A 23,537-nucleotide genomic window follows, 5' to 3' on the forward strand; every position below is an offset into this window, starting at 1 on the left:
ACATGCAAGCAGAGCGACTTGCCCAGGGTCACACAGGGGAGTTAGTAGCAGAGCTGGGAGCTGAACCCTGGCCTTGTGATCTCCCATCATTGGCTTTAGTGCCCTTTCCCTACAGAATAAGTCTGTATGTTTCTAAAAGTCCTTGGGGATTTACGGTCTATTAAATTCCTTTGCAGAAGCACACTACTGCTTTAGAGGAAGGTGGAGCACTACTTGACTTGGCCGGTGGCTCAGGAGTCAACTCTAGGAGCTTCAGGCCCTAGAGTGCTTTCCAGGGGATGAGGATGGCTCTGGGGATGATGCTGAGGTTGAGAGAGACTCAGGCCTGTCTACACTACGACTTTAGGTCGAATTTAGCAGCATTATCTCGATTTAACCCTGCACCCGTCCACACGACGAAGCCCTTTTTTTCGACTTAAAGGGCTCTTAAAATAGATTTCTTTACTCCACCCCTGACGATGGGATTAGCGTTGAAATCGGCCTTGCCGAGTCGAATTTGGGGTACTGTGGACGCAATTCGATGGTATTGGCCTCCGGGAGCTATCCCAGAGTGCTCAGTTGTGACCGCTCTGGACAGCACTCTCAACTCAGATGCACTGGCCAGGTATACAGGACAAGGCCCGCAAACTTTTGAATTTCATTTACTGTTTGGCCAGCGAGGCGAGCTCACCTGCACAGGTCACCATGCAGAGCTCACCATCACAGGAGACCATGCAGTCCCAGAATCGCCAAAGAGCTCCAGCATGGACCAAATGGGAGGTACAGGATCTGATTTCTGTATGGGGAGATGAATCCGTGCTGGCAGAACTCCGTTTGAAAAGACGAAATGCCAAAATATTTGAAAAAATCTCTAGTGGCATGAAGGACAGAGGCTACAACAGGGACCCGCAGCAGTGCCGCATTAAAATTACAGAGCTCAGGCAAGCCTACCAAAAAACCAGAGAGGCAAACGGCCGCTCCGGTTCAGAGCCCCAGACATGCCACTTCTATGATGAGCTGCATGCCATTCTAGGGGGTGCAGCCACCACTATCCCAACCCTGTGCTTTGACTCCATCCAAGGAGTGGCAGGCAACACGGAAGCGGGTTTTGGGGGTGAGGAAGATGACGACGATGAGGAGGTTGTAGATAGCTCACAGCAAGGAAGCGGAGAAACCGGTTTCCACAACAGCCAGGATCTGTTTCTCACCCTGGACCTGGAGCCAGTACCCCCCAAACCCACCCAAGGCGGGCTCCTGGACCCTGAAGGTGGAGAAGGGACCTCTGGTGAGTGTACCTTTGTAAATATTATACATCGTTTAAAAGCAAGCGTGTTTAATTATTAATTTACCCTGGCATTCACGGCCAGTACAGCTACTGGAAAAGTCTGTTAACGTGTCTGGGGATGGAGCGGAAATCCTCCAGGGACATCTCCATAAAGCTTTGCTGGATGTACTCCCAAAGCCTTTGCAAAAGGTTTCTGGGGAGGGCAGCCTTATTCCGTCCTCCATGGTAGGACACTTTACCATGCCAGGCCAGCAGCACGTAGTCGGGAATCATTGCAGAGCAAAGCATTGCAGCGTGTGGTCCTGGTGTTTGCTGGCATTCAAACAACATCCGTTCTTTATCTCTCTGTGTTACCCTCAGGAGAGTGATATCATTCATGGTCACCTGGTTGAAACAGGGTGGTTTTAGTAAGGGGACATTCAGAGGTGCCCGTTCCTGCTGGCCTGTTTGCCTGTGGCTGCACAGAAATCTTCCCCGCTGTTAGCCACGTGGTGGGGGGAGGGGGTGAAGCCATTATCCCAGAGAATTGGGGTTGTGTGTGTATGGGGGGGAGGGGGGTTTAGTTGGGTTTCTGCTGCACGTGAACCTGGAAACTGCAGCCCCTCCTTTTAAATTGCCAACCCATTTTTAATGGGCAACCCAATGGCTACTTCGTATGGGAAATGAGGGTGCTGCCGTTTGAAGCCATTCCCACATGTTTTGAAAGTTAAAGAAGCCAAAAGACTGTGGCTTACCATGGTTGCCTGCAAGCCGAATTCTGCTGCCTGGTCCTGCGTGAGTGATCTCTCACACCAAACCGGCATACTCTCAATAAGAGGCAAAATGCGACCTTGTAATGAAAGCACATGTGCTATGTAATGTTAACAGCAAGGTTTGCCGTGAAAGAGTGTACCCATTGTTCTATAAAATGTGTCTCTTTAACTACCACTCTCTCTTTTTTTTTCCCTCCACCAGCTGGATATGTTTCTCCTTCCCAGAGGCTAGCGAAGATTAGAAGGCAAAAAAAACGCACTTGCGATGAAATGTTCTTTGACCTCATGCTGTCCTCCCACACTGACAGAGCACAGCAAAATACGTGGAGGCAGACAATCTCAGAGTGCAGGAAAACACAATATGACCGCTAGGAGAGGTGGTGGGCTGAAGATGGTAGGTGGCGTCAGCTTGCTGAAAGAAGGCAGGAGTCAATGCTCAGGCTGCTGGAAGATCAAACTCATATGCTCCAGCGTATGGTTGAGCTGCAGGAGAACAGACTGCCGCTACAGCCCCTGTGTAGCCAACTGCCCTCCTCCCCAAATTCCATAACCACCTCACCCAGACGCCCAGGACCGCGGTGGAGGGGCCTCCGGCCACCCAGTCGCTCCACCCCAGAGGATTACCCAAGCAACAGAAGGCTGGCATTCAAGAAGTTTTAAAGTGCTGTGTGGCCTTGTCCTTCCCTCCTCCACCACCCCACCTGGGCTACCTTGGCAGTTATCCCCCTATTTGTGTGATGAATAAATAAAGAAAGCATGAATGTGAAGCAACAATGACTTTATTGCCTCTGCAAGCGGTGATTGAAGCGGGAGGGGAGGGTGCTTAGCTTACAGGAAAATAGAGTGAAACCGGGGGGGGGTTTCCATCAAGGAGAAACAAACCGAACTTTCACACCGTAGCCTGGCCATTCCTGAAACTAGTTTTCAAAGCTTCTCTGATGCACACCACGCCCCGCTGTACTCTTCTAACCGCCCTGGTGTCTGGCTGAGCGTAATCAGCGGCAAGGCGATTTGCCTCAACCTCCCACCCCGCCATAAACGTCTTCCCCCTTACTCTCACAGATATTGTGGAGCGCACAGCAAGCAGTAATAACAATGGGAATATTGGTTTCGCTGAGGTCTAACCGAGTCAATAAACTGCTCCAGTGTGCTTTTAAACACCCAAATGCACATTCTACCACCATTCTGCACTTGCTCAGCCTGTAGTCGAACAGCTCCTGACTACTGTCCAGGGTGCCTGTGTACGGCTTCATGAGCCAGGGCATTAAGGGGTAGGCTGTGTCCCCAAGGATAACTATTGGCATTTCAACATCCCCAACAGTAATTTTCTGGTCTGGAAAGTAAGTCCTTTGCTGCAGCTTTTGAAACAGACCAGAAGTTCCTGAAGATGTGAGCGTCATGTACCTTTCCCGGCCATCCCACGTTGATGTTGGTGAAACGTCCCTTGTGATCCACCAGTGCTTGCAGCGCCATTGAAAATTACCCCTTTTTTGGTTTATGTACTCGCTGCCTTGGTGCTCCGGTGCCAAGATAAGGATATGGGTTCCATCTATCGCCCCACCACAGTTAGGGAATCCCATTGCAGCAAAGCCATCCACTATGACCTGCACATTTCCCAGAGTCACTACCCTTGATAGCAGCAGCTCAGGGTTAGCATTGGCTACTTGGATCACAGCAGCCCCTGCAGTAGATTTGCCCACTCCAAATTGATTCCCGACTGATTGGTAGCTGTCTGGCGTTGCAAGCTTCCAGAGGGCTATCGCCACTCACTCGTGAACTGTGAGGCCTGCTCTCATCTTGGTATTCTTGCGCTTCAGGGCAGGGGAAAGCAAGTCACAAAGTTCCCTGAAAGTGCCCTTATGCATGCGAAAGTTTTGCAGCCACTGGGAATCGTCCCAGACCTGCAATGCTATGCGGTCCCACCACTCTGTGCTTGTTTCCCAGGCCCAGAATCGGCGTTCCACACCATGAACCTGCCCAATTGACACCATGATGTGCACATTGCAGGGGCCCGTACTTTGTGAGAAGTCTATGTCCATGTCCTCATCGCTCTCGTCACCACACTGCAGTCCCCTCCTCCTCGCCTGGTTTCACTTTTCTTGCAGGTTATAGTTCTGCATATGCTGCTGGATAACGCGCGTGGTGTTTATAGTGCTCATAATTGCTGCGGTGATCTGAGCGGGCTCCATGTTCCCAGTGCTATGGCGTCTGCGCTGAAAAAAGGCGCGAAACGATTGTCTACTGTTGCTCTGACAGAGGGAGGGGCGACTGATAACATGGCTTACAGGGTTGGCTTACATTAAATTAAAATTAACAAAGGGGTGGCTTTGCATCAAGGAGAAACAGAATGGCCCTCTCAAGGATAGAACTCAAAACCCTGGGTTTAGCAGGCTGTTGATTTCACGGAGGGAGGGAGGAGAAAATGAATACAAAACAAATCTGGTCTATTTCTTGTTTTGATCCACTTCATCTATCTTTATACATCTTGCTGGCAGCAGACGGTGCACTACGACTGCTGGCCATCGTCATCTCCTGGGTGCTTGGCAGAAGACGGTGCAGTATGACTTCTGACCATCGTCGTCTCCTGGCTGCTCATTAAAAGATGGTGCAGTAGGACTGCTGGCAGGGCTGAATCGCCATGAGATGAAACTTAAAAGGGAACCGACCTGGCTGAGTCACTCCCCTGTTTGCCCAGACACCCCTAACCTCACCGAGGTCGATTAAAAGAACACCCTGGAGTATGTCAACGATGGCTACCAGTCATACTGCACTGTCTGCTGCCAAAAGGCAATGCGCGGCTGCTGTGTAGCAATGCAGTACCACGTCTGCCAACACCCAGGAGACATACAGTGACGGTGAGCTGGGTGGGCTCCATGCTTGCTGTGGTATGACGTCTGCTCGGATAACCCAGGAAAAAAGGCACGAAACTGTTGTCTGCCCTTGCTTTCATGGAGGGAGGGAGGGAAGGGGGGGCCTGACGATATGTACCCAGAACCACCCGTGACAACGTTTTTGCCCCATCAGGCATTGGGATTTCTACACAGAATTCAAATGGGTGGCGGAGACTGCGGGAACTGTGGGATAGCTATCCACAGTGCAAGGCTCTGGAAGTCAACGGTTGCCTTGGTACTGTGGACATACTCGGCCAACTAAATGGCAGATAAATGCACTAGGACCATTTGTGTGGGGACACACACAATCGACTGTATAAAAACGCTTTTCTACAAAGCCAACTTCTATAAATTCGACCTAATTTTGTAGTGTAGACATACTCTTAGTAGGATCTTGCTCACTTACTGGTGCCGCCATCCCTGGTGGTAAAGCAGAGCTGATCTCTGAAGTCAGCGGAGATGTGGGCAAGTTTGAGTACAGTGAAGCCAAAGGGTAGCTGGCTCGAGCTCGAGCTGGGCGAGTAACCCGTGTATGAAGCAGCGCTTGTGACATCACAATGGGCCTTCCTGGAGAAGCAGGATGGCATTGCTCGGCTGCTGACCTAGAAGACCTGCTCCTCTCGGGAAATGGGCTCCCCCTGCCTGGATCTAGTATGAACAGCTGTATTCAGGCAGCAGTGACTGGCTTCACAGCAAGTCCCCAGCACAGCTGGGGGCGCGGGTTCGGAGGTGAGTTGGGTGCGGAGGGTGGAAAGGAAAAAGGAACAGCTTTCTTGTATTTGGGTGGTTCTTTTCATGTTGGGCAGCCCTGGCAGTCAGTGCCTAGTTCTGGCAGGGGCGGGGCGGTTGGCTGTCTGGAACAGGCTTGGAAGTGTTGGGATAATGGTCGGACTCTTCCTGCCTGTACTGTAATTTACCAGGATTTGATGAGGGTCCCTGCTTGGGACCTGTCTCATTTAGACAACAGTTCTTTTCTCATCAGGTGTTGGGTTCACGGTGGGAAGGGTATAAAATACTTGCCAAACCATGTTTTGTGACATGCTAGCAGTGGGCAAACACCCTGGCATTTCATCCTGAAGACAGGAGGGTTAACTCTGCATTAGATTATAAGTGACGAGAATTTGTTAATCTTAGTTTTGATGCCTAGGGTATGGCCAAAGTCTGGCCTGCACTTCAGTCCTGACCTCGAGCCACCTATTTCCAATCTTGGGTGCATATGGCTTGTTAACTGATTGACAGCATCTCCTGCTTTTACAGTCATGGGGTATCTCTCAAGAGAAGAGACTGTCTCTTGGGCCTCCTGGGTGGAGCTTTTGTGAAACGCCTGAGGGGCAACATTGAGATCCACGTGCCTCAGAGCAGTCCATGCTACCGTTGTGGAGCAATGTCTGAGATTGGAAATATCAGTGAATGCAGAAGGGTTGCTTTTGCTGTGCTCCGTCTGTCTGTCAGGGGCAGGGATAGCTCAGTGGTTTGAGTATTGGCCTGCTAAACCCAGGGTTGTGAGTTCAGCCCTTGAGGGGGCCATTTAGGGATCTGGGGCAAAAATTGGGGATTGATCCTGCTTTGAGCAGGGGGTTGGACTAGATGACCTCCTGAAGTCCCTTCCAATCCTGATATTTCTATGATTTGTTGCTAGAGGAAAATCAAGTCAGATAGCTTCTGTAAAGAAGCTTAGTGCTTTTCTTGCGTTGTCAAGCAGGAGGATTTGGCTGGAATATATTGTGTATTAGAGAATTCCGAGTTTGCACCTTGTTAACCAGAACAATTGATTTTTCCACTAGAGAGAACTGAGACAACAGGTTTAAGGGCTTCAGATCTTTTGGAAGAATTTTCTGTAGAGAGAGGGCCTGATTCTGGTGACCCTTGAGCTGCTGTAGATGGTGAATAACTCTGTTCCTGTCAATGCAGTCACTCTGGGCTAGTACCGACATAATGGGGACCATTGTGTGTTTTCACTCTGATGCTTGGATCTCCTCTCTCTCATCACACTGTACCAAAACTCCTTTAACCCGCCAGCAGGGGGCACTTCTAGATGGGGGGTGGGCATGGCTAGCACCCTTCACATGGGAGAAACCAGTATGTATCTGCTCCATAATGCACAGCTGGTGGCAGCGTGCCAGCCCCTGGCTTGCTCATTTCCCTGCAAAGCAGCGGTATAATGAAGCAGTCCCCTACCTCACCTTGTTTCTTGCTCTTTTTGATCCCTGCTCTAGTTAGGCCTCCAGTCTCACGGTGCTGTAAGTCCCCAGGGAAGGGCCCTGTCATCTGCCTCTTGCCTGCTGGATGTTACTACAGAATAGGGATGGCTAGTACAGGGGTGGATGCTGCCCCTTCAAGAGAGTAAGAGTCTACTTCCCTCTCCCATCGGACCTGTTGTCCTCCTCTTTTTCGAGTAGATGCATGTGGTGGGTTGGGTAGCAAGGGCTGGGAACAGCTGATGTGCCAATGCCCCTCACTTCTCAGCTGCAGGGGGTGAGGACTGCTGTTCCAGCCTCCCCCTCCGCCCCCCCCCCCAATCCTGCTAGCGGCTGTCAGTACTATCCGGATGCTGCTATTCTAGTCCTGCCCCACTCCCCCAACTCTGCCTCACCAGCAGCCCCCTAGCTTATTCCAGCCTTGGGCCTCTCTCACAAGCATGCCAAAGGTGGTGATGGGCAAATATTCACTGCCAACTTAGCAGAGGCCACCAAACCCGTCACAACCGAGAGCCAGTCAGGATGGGAGCCCAGCTTTGCAAAGGGGACTGGCTAGTGCTTTCCCCTCTGCACCATCTAGCCCGATTCATCTTGTCCCGTTTAGTTAAGGGACAGATCAGCAGAGGAACAATTGTAGCTCTGTAATGGGCTCTCCATTCTCTCTCCCTGTACATCTGGGAGTGCTCCGGACTGCCTCTTGCATGGGGGAGGGGGTGGTGCTCGGCTGGAAATTCCAGCTGCAGCGGCCTTGTGACACATCCGTGTCCTTGGAAATGTTATTGGAAGGGAAGCCTCCCGGAGGCAATGGCACACAGTTTTCCCTTCAGTCCCATGTCCTGGAGCTTCCGCAAGGAGCCTCTGCCCCTTCAGGCAGGTTCAGTCTCACGGTTCCTTTTCCTTTGCTGCTATGAATGCCCCCCACACTTTCTGCCAACCCACATCTGATCTGGGATTCGTATCCCTTTTGCTCTCTCCCCCAGCATCGCTTGAAATCTGCCCCTGGGAAGGCTCTAAACCAGTGGTTCCCAAACGTTAACAGCCTGCGAACCCCTTTCACTAACTTGTGAAATCTTGTGAACCCCCCCCCCCCACCTCCATTACAAATTAAATATTTCCAGGGATTTAAGTTTAAATTTCCTCCGCACTCTGTGGGGCTGCTGGACCCCGCTGACCGCCCTGATCAACTGAGCTCCACTGAGCTCGGGCTGCAGGTCCCGCTGACCTCCGGGGCTTGAGCTGCCAGCCCCAACTGCCTGGCCCCGCTCTCCCTGGGGCACGGGCTGCCAGCCCCGTGTGGAGTGCTGGGGTTTGGGTGGCCGGCTCCCCTGCTCACGGGGGCGGGCCTCGGGCTGCCAGCCCCAAGTGCCCTGCCCCACTCTCCCTGGGGCTCGGGCTGCCAGCCCCGTGTGGAGTGCTGGGGTTTGGGTGGCCGGCTCCCCTGCTTGCGGGGGCAGGGCTCGGGCTGCCAGCCCCAAGTGTCCTGTCCTGCTCTCCCTGGGGCTCGGGCTGTCTGCCCTGCAACCGGGTCCCACCTGCTGCCTCCAGTGCCCGGGGTCCTCTGGCCGCCATGAGTGAAATTTTTCTGGCGAACCCCCTGTAACATTCTGCAAACCCCCAGGGGTTCGCGAACCCCAATTTGGGAGCCACTGCTCTAAAAAGCAGCTCCCAGACCGTATTGGTTCATGTACCCCCTTCTTGCAGCCGGACTGTGACGTGGTTGGCGGAACCTCGAGCTCATACCACCTGCACCTGGCCGCTTGAGAACTCGAGGCGGTGTAAAGCACTGCAGCGATTGTTTTTTAAGGCCTGCTCTACACTTAAAAATCAGGCACCCTGAGCGCAGTAGTTAGGTGGCTGAACCCTCAGCGTAGGGCAGCTAGAATTTTTCTGTCGACCTAGTGACTATCTCTCGGAGAGGTGAACTCACGCCATCCAGTGGAATGCACTAAGAGTGGCCAGACTGGGTCAGACCAATGGTTCATGTAGCCCAGTATCCTGTCTGCGGACAGTGGCTAATACCAGAGACTTCAAAGGGAATGAACGGACCCGGTTCATTATTATCAAGTGATCCATCCTCTGTTATCCAGTCCCAGCTTCTGGCAGTCAGAGGCTAGGTACACGCAGAGCATGGGGTTGCTAACAGCCATTGGTGGACCTGTCCTCCATGCAAGTTGGGAAGTTGTGCGGGTATAACTGAGTCAGCTCGGGGGTGTGACTCCCAAGCACCTTCATACCAATGTAAGTGCATTCGCACAAGGGGGTTGTGTTGGTTAAGCTCTGCGGGTGTAAAGTGGTACAACTGTGTGGTGTAGGCCAGGCCTTTGCGTGTAGCTCAGCGCTTCCCCAGTTGACCCATGGGGCCTTTTGTGCATTCTCGACCATGCCACAGGACGTGGGCTGCACCTGCTCACCAGAGCAGTGGCTGGAGTGCAGGGTTGCCAGCTGGCTGGTTTTTAACCAGCCTGGCTGGCAACTAGCAAAGCAGTAGAAAAACAAATGAAATGTGCCAGTTCCTCGCCCTCCCCCTTCCTTGCAAGCTGTGCATACGCATGTCCACACCAGTGGCCATGCAGCAATTTTGTACGTGCCGTGTGCTGCTGTGCATGCTGGACCCTTGGTGCGCTGAAACCACAGCGGCTGGGGCTCTGGCTCCTCTCAGTGCCAGGGAGGTGGGGTGGATAGACCTGAGACTTGCCAGCAGCAGGGGTAAGGAGCAGGGACTGGGGTGTGGGAGGCAGGGATTCCTAAGAGGGGATGGTTTGGGGGGTTCCCTCAAGGGCAGGCTCCTGGGAGGGGTGGGTGAAGGAGCTCCTGGGCTAGGGGGTCAGGTTGATTGGGGAGGCTGAGAGGGGAAGAGGAGGGTCAGGCTGGGGTCAGGGATGGGAACAGCGGCTGGTTTCTCTGTGACTTGGAGAGCAGGGTCAGTGCTGATGAGGACTGGTAGAGTGGGTCAGTGTGTGTACGGGCTGAATCAGAGACAGACAGGGTGGCCCAGGGCAGAGGCTCATAATTAGGATCTTCTCCTTGCAAAGTGCTGGTGCCCTCAGCTCCCATTGGAAGCAGCTAGGCCAGAGCATCCCCCAGTTTGTCTGTGATTTAGTGGAGCAGGAATTCGTTCATCTGATCCCCACCTCCTCAACTTAACCGGATTGACTTTTGCAATCGGCACTGTGCTTCTGAGCAGCTCAGTCAGTATTACTGGTGCTACTGATGCCCATTCCTCATCCTTCTTGGCTCATGTCGTAAGCAAGTGGGCATTTCCCACCTGGCCAATGCGAGGGCTGCTGGCATGGTGAATACACCATCAGTGAGATTTTAGATACATGTTCCCTTTTCTGAGCCAGGCCCCTTGTGATGAAGAGGAGAGTGGACTTGGCTGTAGTGTAAATATAAAGGAGATTTTTTTTAATTGAGAGGACAGATCTGTTGAGTCCTGTGATTTAGATGGGAGGTCTGCATGGTGTGTGGGATCTGTTGTTCAAATCTTTCCTTGCACCGGTGCCCACGTTCACAGAGGCTAGCAGGCTGTCGTTCTCCTTGAGGCAGTAATAGTAATGTATTACAGTGCCAAAGGATTGCAAAACTCTTTGCCAAATTTATAGAAAAGGCTAATTCTGTCCACCACTGAAATGCAGCCAGCTCTGGGGTGGAACTTGGTGGCTGGTTAACACCCCACAGCAGTATTACACAATGCTGTAAGGCAGGAAGGGAAGAATACTGCCTTCAATCAAAACTGCAGGGGGGACTTCAGGCACAAGAAGCAGAACCTGGGGTAACCCAGAGTGAAGTTTACTTAGGGCATCAGGGGTTCTAGCCCAGTTCTTCCAAGAAGTTCCATAGGCTCCTGTTCCTAGTTAGGGTCCCTGCGTTTATATCCCACCCATGTCCCCTGTCACACACAGGTCTGGATTCAGTCCTGAGCTGGTGTGGGAAAAGGGTGGCCTACTGATCATGAACCCCACTGGCTTTCCTTGAAGGTCTACCATCAAAGTATGACCCTGCAGCACTTGAGGGGCACTCCCCACACTCACCCAGGTGAAGAGCAAAGGTAAAAGTTTCTCTGGGCCTGCAGCGTGCTCGTGAGAAGGGGATGTTTGTGGTTTAGCATCTTGGGCTGGTAATGGCCCAGCACCAGAGCTTGGCTGTGGGCCAGCCTGGGCCCTGTTGTGCAGATGCTGACAGACGTGGGATGCTGCCCCATTTTGGGCATGGGGAGCCTTGAGGTGCCTAATCTGTCTGTGGCCAGTATATGACAAGAGATCCATGCGGATTCCTCTTCTCCCTCCTCACACCTGACATTTGATGGTCCCTGACTCTTGTAGCCTCAGCCAAGAGGATGGATACAGCAGCGCAGGCCTCTCCAGTGACGTGCCACAGCAGGGACGGGCTAATTCAATCTCTGCAGCCCAGTCCATCGATGGCTTCTGTGCTGAACATGGCACCAACTGCAGTGGTGTGTTGACGGTGTGGCTGCAGCTGCCAGCTTCATTTATGTATGTAAGCTAACAGCTGTCAGGTGGTGGTAGCCTCTGGTTGCTACTAGCGCCCCAAGTCCATGTGATCGTGCTGAGCTATCATGTGGACGAGGCGCTGCACTGAGACTGCTGAAGCTCATTCCACTGGTGAGCTGCAGCAGGTTTTGCACTCGGTTGTTCCCAGGTGGCAGTTGCATGTGCTAAGAGACTCCTGTGTGTTGCACCGGGCAGTAAGGAGCCAGTTGATTCCTTGGTGTTGCATGTTTTGGGTCTGTGGTTTGCTGAGTGGTGATTGATCTTTGTAAACCAAATTCCCTGTCCTCCCATGCCCAGCCTGGAGGCGAGCACAGTCAGTTTGTCTCATTTGCTTCCCCCAGAGTTGAGAAGTGTCTGTGAGGTCAGGAAGCAGAGGGAAGCGGCCATAGAACTGGGGGAACAACTGAATTTTCACATACTTGTGTGTGTTACAGGAAGTCAGGGGGCTCCAAAGGGGCCCACCCATGCAGATCAGAGTATGAAATGAGGGTCAATCAGTCACTCTGTCTGCGTGTGCACACATATCTTAGGGGCAAGGACCATGTCTCCCCATGGGTTTGTACAGCCCCTACACTGCAGCCCTTATCCTGATTGGGTCAGTTGGCTTCAGCTACAGTACAGAGACTGGTAAGTAAGTGCGCGTGTGTGTGTGTGTTTGCAGGTGTGTATCTGTACGTGTAGAGCACACGGATGGAAATAGCGGGTAGAAATAGCTAGAGTGGACTCCAGTAAGCTGGAGACTTGCATGAGAGGCTGCTGATCATCTCATGGTAGCTCACAGCTGTATGACTCAAGGCAGAAGAAAGGAAAATCAATTTTTATATTTCATCTTGTTATGAAAGTTTCCTGAAATAACTCCAATAAACACATGGTAAAGTACAAACTATTAAAGAGCATGATGTGAATCAGAAAGAGATTTTGCGCGGGCTCTCAGAATTAATTTGAGTCTCTGAGAAGTATTCTCTTGGGGGGTTGGGAAAATCCAGTAGAAGAGATGGCAAAGATCACAGCAGCCCTTCTGGTGGTGGTGGGGTGTGTGTGGGGAGAGGGCTTCCCACTCTTGGTTACCTGGGCTCTCCATTTGGGAGTGTCACTGTTAAGTGGTTGTTGCCTTGTCTTCCAGCGCTGGTGAAGACAGCTGTTTTCATTTGCATGTGGCCAGGAGGCTGTGTCTTTTCCCCTCCTGTGTGGCTCTCACTACCCTGTTGCATGGGTTTGTTGCCTCAAGACTCAGTTGTGGCAAAGTGCTCAGCTTGGGGCTGTGTTTGTAAAGTGCAGCTGTCGCAGAAGGGTCTGGGCTGCTCGGGAATCAGGGCGCTGTGCCGGGGCACAATGGGCTTGCATTGGCTACTTGTAGATATCTGGGCTGAGTTGAAGGTGTTTGTACTAGCTCCTAAAGCTCTGGGACTGCCTGGCTGAGGGATGAGATCCCTCACTCCCCATGCTGTTCTGCTGCAGCTGAGATCAGTAGGAGCACTGGAGCTGGGAGCCAGAGGCACCTGTCATCCAGTGTGAGAGCCCCTCAGGTCTGGATCTTGCTCCTGCCCTGTGGCCCAGAGTAGCTGGAACTTGTCAGCCCTCAGAGCATGCTGCAAAGCTCTTCTTTCCAAGGGAGAGGTGCTGCAAGGAGGTGCTATTTAGCGGCCTGAGATGTAGCTTCCTTTGCTGTAGAACTGCTGGGTTTCTCTTTGTGAGCCTGTGGACCCTTGTGCTGCACTGATCCCCAGTGTGGGGGAAGGGGTCTGCCTTGATGGACCTGATGACAGGATCAGGGTTGTTTGCTGAGGGCCCACTAGGCTTGGGTGTCATAGGGTGACCCCAATCCGGCGACATAGATGACATGGTCCAGCCATACAAGGAGCTGAGTCTCTCTCAATGGCCAATTCAAAAGCCTGCCTCTAGGCGTAGCATACATGCAATAACCTGTAAAACCCTCGTGATTAAACCATTCCATCAACGGGTCTGTCCCTCTCCTCTTTCTGCCTTTTGCTCCGGATCACCCACCTGATTGCTCCCAGAATCGCTTCCTTCCCACGACTCTTTTTCCGTAGTCCCACATCTGGCCTCCTACCCATGCTCAGGGGACATCCCTGCAGGACCACCCCTTGGGCCAGGGCTCAGCTTCCCACAGCCCTCTGCTCCAGCCTGTCGCAAGGGGGCTTCCTGCAGCGTTCCACTCCCCTAGGGGTCCCTTGCCTGCAAGTCCACCCTCCAACATTAGGCTCAGCTTCCCATACAGAGGTGGGTTCTTCCCCTTGTTCCTAGGGGCCTCTGCACGAGCTCCCCTGAAATTTGCCAGGGCATCCCCAGCTCTGGCCAGTCCTCACCAACAATGTTCTTCACCTTTCAGTCTTTGCAGTGGATCCCTGGCCCAGCTCTCCTCTGCTGCTCCTGTGTCTTTCTCAGGCAGCTCTCTCCTGCCCTTTCCTGAGTTACCCCAGGTGCCTTCTCTTAATACACGTTTAGGAGGCAGCTGACCAGTCAGGTATACGGGCCATGCTCCCTTTTCAGGGGTCCCATCCCCTTGACACAGATTGGGATTTTAATCTCTGTCTTTTTATAATTTTTCTGTTTAGATTTATAATTTGTCTAACCTTCAAATCCCTCCCGTAAATGAGGAAAGAGGCAGGAAGTTCCCATTTCAGCCTGATGTGCTGACCTTCGCTCAGGCTCTGGGGTGAAGGGTGCCGTGGCTGGAGTGTTGGTACAGACCCTGCGTTTTCTGGCACTTGTTGGCACATTGCTACTCTGGTGGGTATACATCTGACCCTGCATCCCTGCTAGGGGAGATGGTGTTTTTTTCAGGCAGAAAACACTACTAGTGCAATGGTAAGGCAGAGGGATTAATCTCCAAGCGTACAGCTCCGAGTAAAGGCTTCCCCAGCATTGAGGGAACAGCCAGCTTTGCATAGGCTCAACGTTTTACCAAATGTTTCTGTACTAAAAGATCTGACAAAATCTAAGATCACTAGCAGTGTGTCCATCACTTCATTTCCTTTTCCAATGAAAAGTGGTTTGGGTTTGTTTTTTGCCTGGTTAGGATTTAAAGCTTCCCTTGCGGTGTTACATTGCAAACCTTGTAGCAAGTTTCTCCTGTGCTACTAGAAAGAGTCTGAGACCAAAAGTGAAACTGGCTAGTGCCACAGTTGAGTAGTGGGAACAAAGCAAATACTCACCATTCAGGGTGAGATATAGATTAGATTTTTAAAATGTGTTGAAGTTTTAATAAGCTACATTGTTATGAATTACCCGGGTAAGAACATTTGTTTCTTTTAAAAACTTGATTTTTTAACCAGAGTGTCTTTTTCTTCCCCTTGCATATCTGTCTTACAACAAGGTCTTCTGTTACATGATCACTGTGTCTGTCTGTAAGTAATCCAGATATTCACCTAAGGTGAATGGACACAGGTGCGGTTTAAACTAATCAAGTGTAAGCTGGAGAAAGTTGCTTTAGAAAAGCCGCTTGGAGGTATGGTATTAACATACTTGTCAGCCTGTGCTCCATGCATTTCTCTACAGTTCTAGGCCAAAGCACTGCTCCTGTGGGGTAGAGTCCGGAGTGCAATTGAATCTGTGTTGTGTTGCCTGGTGCCATGTGATTATTCAGAGAATTCCCCATGAAGGTTCTGCTGACACGTGAAATCTTGGAGTGATAAGCAAGAGGGAAGGGAAGAAAGTGGGATCACTTCCAGGTCTTTGATGATCCACTGAGAGCCTGGCATTTCCTTGGAGGGCAAGGGTGTTCCTCTGTCCAGGGAGGGACCACAGGCATTGCACAGCATTGGATTGCTGCCTTTCTGCTGCTCCTCAATTTGTTTGGTAGGAAGCCAGGTTGGTGCTGTGCGTTTGGAGAAACGGGTTGTCAGTGCCAGAGAAACCAGTCGCTAGTACGTTGGGTTCCTGTACATTCCCGTAGTGTAAGCAAGGTCCCGTCTACATAAGCATGTGAGCACCTTTCTAGCAGGAGCTGTGTGTGTTTGGTACAGAGGTATGCACACTTTCTTCTTGGCTAGTGCAGAGAGAGCCTCCTAGTCCATCCCCTACCAAGAGCCCATCAGATGGTAGCTGGTTCGAGGCTCCTTTGCACAGAGTTCTAGGCTCTGGTGTGTTCCTTTGCTCCCCTCCCTGCCCTGTGGGTTGGTAACGATCTCTTCTCCTGCTCTCTTGCAGTCACACCCACTCTCCTGGTTCTATGGCTGCTGTGCGGGAGTGGTCCTGTACCCGCTGCACATTCCTGAACCCAGTGGGCCAGCGCCAGTGCTCCATCTGCGAGGCCCCCCGCCAGAAGCCAGACCTCAACCACATCCTGCGGCTCAGCGTGGAGGAGCAGAAATGGCCGTGTGCCCGCTGCACCTTCAGGAACTTCCTGGGCAAGGAGGCCTGTGAGGTGTGCGGCTTCACGCCAGAGCCTGGGCCTGGTGGCTCCCCACTGCCCATCATCAATGGCATCCTGCCCAAGCCCGCTGTCCTGGTGGAGCCCAAGGGGATCGCCACCGAGGAGGCACACAAGGTGGAGAGCAACAGCGAAGAGTCTGGGGGGAAGAGCCCTGACGAGGCGGAGCTGGAGGATGGCTGGGCCTGCCAGCGCTGCACTCTGCACAACACCCCCATGGCCAACTCCTGCTCCGCCTGTGGGGGGCCACGCAAGCTCTCGCTACCCAAGATCCCCCCGGAGGCGCTGGTAGTTCCTGAAGTCATTGCCCCAGCTGGGTTCCATGTGGCCTCAGCTCCTGCACAGCCCGGTGTTGCCATAGAAACCCTGGACAGTGACCCTGTTGCCATCCAGAGCCCGGTGATCATGGACCAGGACGTTCAGAAGATGCCAACCTTCAGCCCCTTTTCCCCTGGCCTCCAGAACAACCCTGTGCCCAGGAGCCGCAGGGAGGTGCCACCCCAGCTGCAGCCACAGGTGCCTGACGCCTCTCAGCCCACATCTGGACAGAAGGGGTCTCCGCAGGGCCAGGCCAGGGTGCCCCCTGCTGCCCGCTTCCAGGAGCTGCTGTCCAACAAGCGGCTGAGCGTGCTGGAGGAGGAGATGGAGGTCAGCCCGTCCCACTGGCAGTGCAACACCTGTGCCCTGCTCAACTCAGCTGGGTCGAGCAAGTGTGAGACCTGCAGTGCTCTGAAAGGCAGTGACACTATCGACCTGGCGGGGGACTCGGTTCGCTTCACCCCCTGCAGCCCTTCCAGCCCCGACTTCACCACCTGGGCCTGTTCCAAGTGCACCCTAAAGAACCCCACCCTGGCGCAGAAGTGCAAAGCCTGTGGTTGCTCCAAACTGCACGGCTTCCAGGAGCATGGAGCGCAGGGCGAGCCGGCCCCCAAGTGCTCTGACTGTGGCTCCGATAAAGGGGGCTGCACCTCCTGTGGGAGCAAGGCCCCGTCGGCCCGGAAAATGGCCCGCCTCTTCCCTTCCCAGCCGCCCTTGGTCCAGGACAGCCTGAGCCAGTGGTCTTGCCCCGCTTGTACACTGCTCAACGAACTCAAGGCGAAGCACTGTGCAGCCTGCCACACCCCGCAGCTGTACATGACACAGCGCAAAGGTGCCAAGCCGCTCAAGAGGCGGGAGAGCATGGATGCGGAGAAGCGGCGGCAGACAGACGAGGGGGAGGCCAAGGCCCTGTGGGAAAACATTGTGAGCTTCTGCCAGGAGGTGAGTGCTTGCCAGGCCCTTTAATACCCCGCAGCCCTACTCTGCCCTCTGTGCCTGTGCTCCTCTGGCACTCTGCATAGCATGTGCGGGGAATGAGCTGGTTCTGAGCCATTGAGCCTGGCATCTCTCTGGCAAGCCCAAGTGGTTAGAATCATAGACTAACAGAGTTGGAAGGGACCTCTGGAGGCCATCTAGTCCAACCCCCTGCCCAGAGCAGGACCAATCCCAACTAAATCATCCCAGCCAGGGCTTTGTCAAGCCTGACCTTAAAAACTTCTAAGGAAGGGGATTCCACCACCTCCCTAGGTAACGCATTTCAGTGTTTCACCACCCTCCTAGTGAAAAAGTTTTTCCTAATATCCAACCTAAACCTCCCCCACTGCAACTTGAGACCATTACTCCTTGTCCTGTCATCTGCTATCACTGAGAATAGTCTAGATCCATCCTCTTTGGATCCACCTTTCAGGTAGTTAAAAGCAGCTATCAAATCCCCCCTCATTCTTCTCTTCCGTAGACTAAACAATCCCAGTTCCCTCAGCCTCTCCTCATAACTCATGTGTTCCAGTCCCCTAATCATTTTTGACAGGTTTCAGAGTAACAGCCGTGTTAGTCTGTATTCGCAAAAAGAAAAGGAGTACTTGTGGCACCTTAGAGACTAACCCATTTATTTGAGCATGAGCTTTCGTGAGCTACAGCTCACTTCATCGGATGCATCCGATGAAGTGAGCTGTAGCTCACGAAAGCTCATGCTCAAATAAATGGGTTAGTCTCTAAGGTGCCACAAGTACTCCTTTTCTTTTTGCTAATCATTTTTGTTGCCCTTTGCTGGACTCTCTCCAATTTCTCCACATCCTTCTTGTAGTGTGGGGCCCAAAACTGGACACAGTACTCCAGATGGGGCTTCACCAATGTCGAATAGAGGGGAACGATCATGTCCCTCGATCTGCTGGCAATGCCCCTACTTATACACCCCAAAATGCCATTGGCCTTCTTGGCAACAACGGCACACTGTTGACTCATATCCAGCTTCTCGTCCACTGTCACCCCTAGGTCCTTCTCTGCAGAACTGCTGCCTAGCCATTCGGTCCCTAGTCTGTAGCGGTGCATGGGATTCTTCCGTCCTAAGTGCAGGACTCTGCACTTGTTCTTGTTGAACCTCATCAGATTTCTTTTGACCCAATCCTCCAATTAGGTCCCTCCGTATCCTATCCCTACCCTCCAGCATACCTACCTCTCCTCCCAGTTTAGTGTCATCTGCAAACTTGCTGAGGGTGCAATCCACGCCATCCTCCAGATCATTAATGAAGATATTGAACAAAACTGGCCCCAGGACCGACCCTTGGGGCACTCTGCTAGATACCGGCTGCCAACTAGACATGGAGCCATTGATCACTACCCGTTGAGCCCGACAATCTAGCCAACTTTCTACCCACCTTGTAGTGCATCCATCCAGCCCATACTTCTTTAACTTGCTGACAAGAATACTGTGGGAGACCGTGTCAAAAGCTTTGCTAAAGTCGAGGAATAACACGTCCACTGCTTTCCCTTCATCCACAGAACCAGTTATCTCATCATAGAAGGCAATTAGATTAGTCAGGCATGACTTTCCCTTTGTGAATCCATGCTGACTATTCCTGATCACTTTCCTCTCATCTAAGTGCTTCAGAATTGATTCCTTGAGGACATGCTCCATGATTTTTCCGGGGACTGAGGTGAGGCTGACCGGCCTGTAGTTCCCAGGATCATCCTTCTTCCCTTTTTTAAAGATGGGCACTACATTAGCCTTTTTCCAATCTTCCGGGACTTCCCCCGATCGCCATGAGTTTTCAAAGATAATGGCCAATGGCTCTGCAATCACATCCGTCAATTCCTTTAGCACTCTCGGATGCAACGCATCCGGCCCCATGGACCTGTGCACGTCCAGTTTTTTTAAATAGTCCTGAACCACTTCTTTCTCCACAGAGGGCTGGCCACCTACTCCCCATGCTGTGTTGCCCAGCGCAGCAATCTGGGAGCTGACCTTGTTCGTGAAGACAGAGGCAAAAAAAAGCGTTGTGTACATTAGCTTTTTCCACATCCCTTGTCACTAGGTTGCCTCCCTCATTTAGTAAGGGACCCACACTTTCCTTGGCTTTCTTCTTATTGCCAACATACCTGAAGAAACCCTTCTTGTTACTCTTAACATCCCTCGCTAGCTGCAACTCCAGGTGTGATTTAGCCTTCCTGATTCCATTCCTACGTGACCGAGCAATATTTATATACTCATCCCTGGTCATTTGTCCAATCTGCTCAATTTAATCTTCCCTTTAGGTTTCTAGCCCTTATGGTTGCAGAGGATACTTTCACAGAGTGACCCATTGCAGTGCTGTCTGCCTGAGTCTGCAGAGAGCCCAAAACACTAGTTCTGAGATGTGTGTACTGCCCAGTTCTACTGAATGTGTGTTCACTCTGAAACCTAATGATGTTATAAAGGAACATTATTATTTGTATTCTGGTACTGCCTAGAAGACCCAGCTGGAGACTAGGACCCCATTGTGCTAGGTGATGTATAAACAGAACAAAAATGGTTCTTTCCCCAGAGAACGTATAGTCCAAGAGACAAAAAGTGGATGCAGACGGATAGCAATAATACCACTTTTGCCAACCCCAAGAATTTAAAAATCTGTGACTTGGGGCCTAAAAAGTCATGATACAGACTTAAAAAACATGAGGTTTTAAAAATCATTCATTCGGAGCTCTTATTTGCCATCTGGCTTTTTAACTTTTAGGGTTCACATTCTTAAGCTTGTGGCACCTTAGAGACTAACCAATTTATTTGAGCATGAGCTTTCGTGAGCTACAGCTCACTTCATCGGATGCATACTTTTTCTTTTTGCGAATACAGACTAACACGGCTGTTACTCTGAAACCATTCTTAAGCTTCTGTCTGCAGCCAGGAAGGCTAGGCATTTCTTGATTTGTTTTTGTTTTTAAATGAAAGCTGTAGTTCTGTTGTTTTCATGTGACTCCAAGGTTTTAGGGCTTTAAGGAAAAAAACAAACATGAAATTTGCCGTAAGGGTTGGCCACGCTGCAATGATTTGCTCTGATAGGATGCTTTGATGGCAACCTTCATTCATTGCTTCTACTAAAGAAATCTCTAATCTCTCCTGCTTTCATCACTGTAATGTAGGCGCACCTTATGGAGAAAGCATCCAGCTGTTCTGGGCTAGTGGGAGGCACTGTTACCTAGTGTTAAGAATCTTAGACTGGGACTTGGGAAACATGGGTGTCACTCTTGGCTCTGTCACTGGTTTGCTGGGTGACCTTGGGCAAGTCACTTTCCTGACTGGTGCCTCAATTTCCCCATCTGTAAAGTGGGATAATGATACTGACCTCTGTGTAAAGCACTTTGAGATCTACTGATTAAAAGCACTATAGAAGACTTGGGCATTGTAGCTTTTATTGCGGATGGAATCTGGGTACCATCGCTCCCTTTTGCTGGTGAGGAATTCACCTCCATCCTCACTCAGCCCTGCTGGGGTTTCCCCTCTACAGCTCCCCACTGAAGATTATTGACCACTGGAATACTGACTCTGAATACAAGGCTGTAGAAAATTATGGCCTACATTTATTTTTATCGGCGCCCATCTTTGCCAAGGCAGCTGGGCACCTTTACATCCATAAGGCCCTAACTCAGGAAGGTATTTACAATGGGCCTAACTTTAAGCAAGTGACTTTGGAGGCACTGGGGCTACTGGCATGTTAAGTGTGTTGCTGAATCAGGGCCTAAAATAGTCAGGTAGAGAATAACTCGCCTCATTCCCTGATGGCTAATCTACACCTGATCAGACAGAGAGGTCTAGCCCAGTGCCCTGCGGCTCTCCAGACCCCAGAGGCACAGCGAACTCCCTCTGGCCAGCTGTGAAGGTATTATCCCTGAAGCTTGCAGCTAGATCAACCCACCTGATCAGAATTCCTGCAACAGGTTGGAGGGAGAAGCTTTACAGGATCCTGGGACCTGAAAGAAATACACCACGATGGATAATTAACAAAGCAGTAAACCTCTCGTCCTCTCCAGATTTCCCCCACTCTTTCCTGTTCCTCTCTTTTTGTGTGCTGGGTCTTGATCTGTGCTCCCACCATAACAGCATGAGAGATTCTGCCTGACTGAATTCATTCCCGCTCTGTGCCTGAATTTAAGAGGAGGTTAAAGAGTTTGATAGTCTTAAAGCCATGGCTATGTTTTGTACAGACCGCTGCCGGAGTCTGGACTCTGGACTGGATGGACCATTGCTCTGTTCTTTTGTGGCAGTTCCCATTTGGACTAGCCCCAAGCATCCGAAATATATGGAGTAACCTCTTAAAGCCCATTGATGCTATTTGCATCAGCAGTCTCCTCTGGTGGTTTATTCCATATGTTAGTAGCCCTCTGAGCGAGGAAGTTCTGCTTGAATTAACTGCTGATGGCGTTCTGCTCTCGTCTGTTTTGCTTGTACGTTTAAAATGTTTCTCCCTGGGTCTGTGTATTAACCAACACGGCCCTGGCTTTATTCATTTTTAGCCTTGTCCTCCTTCTGTGTCCCAGAATGGAATAAGATTTAATCTCCCCACCTACAGTCTTATTTCTGCTCTGCCCCCTTAGGCACAAAACTCGTTCAGGTTCTCCCATTTCTTTTGTCTCTCTGCCTGGCATTGTTTCCCCTTCTCATTTCTCTCTCTACCTTATGCTGTCTGGATCCCCTGATCCTGCATCCCTCCCTCCCTTTCTAATGGTAACACCTGGCACTAATAGAGCACGTTCTGTTTTAAAGCACTGCACAGACACTGGGGCAGATGCTCAGCTGATGCAAATTGTTAGAGCTCCATCAAAGTCAGGGAAGCTGTGACGGTTTTACACCACTCGAGAATCTGCCGCATTGGCTAATTCTCATGCCCTCCCCTCTGGTAATCCAGCAAACTGTTGTACAAAGGGGGAAACTGAGAAACAGAGCAGGAATGACTTGCCCACAATCATGTCCAGGGTGTGTGGACACAGCAGCTGGGAGGTGTAATTCCTAGTGTGGGCTGAAATACACACGCCAGCTCTGCTCGAGTACCCTCCTGCCCAATCCTTGGTATGTACTCAGGCGGCAGCTGGTACCACTGGGGCCTACTGCTGCTGTAGGAGCTAGCCCGTGATGCTCTAGACCAGATCAAGCACCGCATCCAGAAAGGCAGTTGGGTGGGAAGCCTCAGCGAGCATGAAGGAAGGGGTGGTGACAGGAACCCCGAGTGCCCGACAAACGGTAACTGCTCCAATCCTGATGGTATCACTCCTTGTCCGGTGACGAGGGTGCTAGAATGAGAGTCAGGAGAACAAGTTTCTGTTCCTGGCTCTGACACACTCATTGCTACCAACCTGAGCCTCAGTTTCCCCACCTGTCCAGTGGGGATACTGCCACAGACCCACCTTTGTACGTGCAGTATATCAGAAGACGTTGCTGATTTCAAATAGAGCACAGGCTATTTGCTCATGAATTTAGTCTCTGACTATGTGGCGAGCTTCCCTCAGAGAAGACTAAGGAGGCCCTGGGACTTCTCTTGTTCGATACAGGTGAATATTGTAAGTGTGAAACTTGTCAGTAGGAAAAAACCCTCTGCAAAATCAGGAAGGCTGTGAACAATTAGGAAACACTAATTAAAGAAATGAGCAACCCAGCTCCCACAGTGATTTCAGACTGGAACAGGAGCCAAAAGAGCTAGCCCCATAGATCAGGGGTGGGCAAACTATGGCCTGCAGGCCAGATCTGGTCCGCCAGCTGTTTGAATCCGGCCCTCAAGCTCCTGCTGGGGAGCAGGGTTTTGGGCTTGCCCCGCTCCACGCGGCTCCCGGAAGCAGCGGCATGGCCCCCCTCCGGTGCTCCAGCAGGGTCGGGATCTGTGTCACATGGCTCCCAGAAGCATGCCCCACCCTCTGGCTCCTATGCATAGGAACACCCTGGGGCCTCAGCTCCGCATGCTGCCCCTGCCCCAAGTTCCACCCGTGCAGCTCCCATTGGCCGGGAACCACAGCCAATGGGAGCTGCAGGGGCGGTGCCTCTGGACAGGGCTGCATGCAGAGCCGCCTGGCTGTGCCTGCACAAAGGAGGCAGAGAAGGGACATGACGCTGCTTCCGGGAGCCGCTTGAGGTAAGTGCCGCCTGGAGCCTGCACCCCTGAGCCTCTCCCTGTGCCCCAACCCCCTGCCCCAGCCCTGATCCCCCTCCCGCCCTCCAAACCCTTCGATACCAGCCCAGAGCACACTCCTG

General features: G+C 51.8%; 1 protein-coding gene across 3 annotated transcripts in view; it reads left to right on the top strand.

Annotated features, from left to right (window-relative positions):
* The window catches only part of CAPN15 (calpain 15), a 96,302-nt gene that overhangs the window by 55,324 nt on the left and 17,441 nt on the right, over positions 1 to 23,537 (top strand). For all 3 annotated transcript variants that reach the window (XM_074965717.1, XM_074965716.1, XM_074965715.1), the window contains one exon: positions 15,787 to 17,269. In XM_074965717.1, coding sequence (XP_074821818.1) covers positions 15,809 to 17,269 — 1,461 coding nt within the window. In that variant the 5' untranslated portion in view covers positions 15,787 to 15,808. The remainder of the gene's footprint in view (positions 1 to 15,786; positions 17,270 to 23,537) is intronic.

This window comes from Natator depressus, chromosome 10 (assembly GCF_965152275.1).
Source record: "Natator depressus isolate rNatDep1 chromosome 10, rNatDep2.hap1, whole genome shotgun sequence".
Lineage (NCBI taxonomy): Eukaryota > Metazoa > Chordata > Testudines > Cheloniidae > Natator > Natator depressus.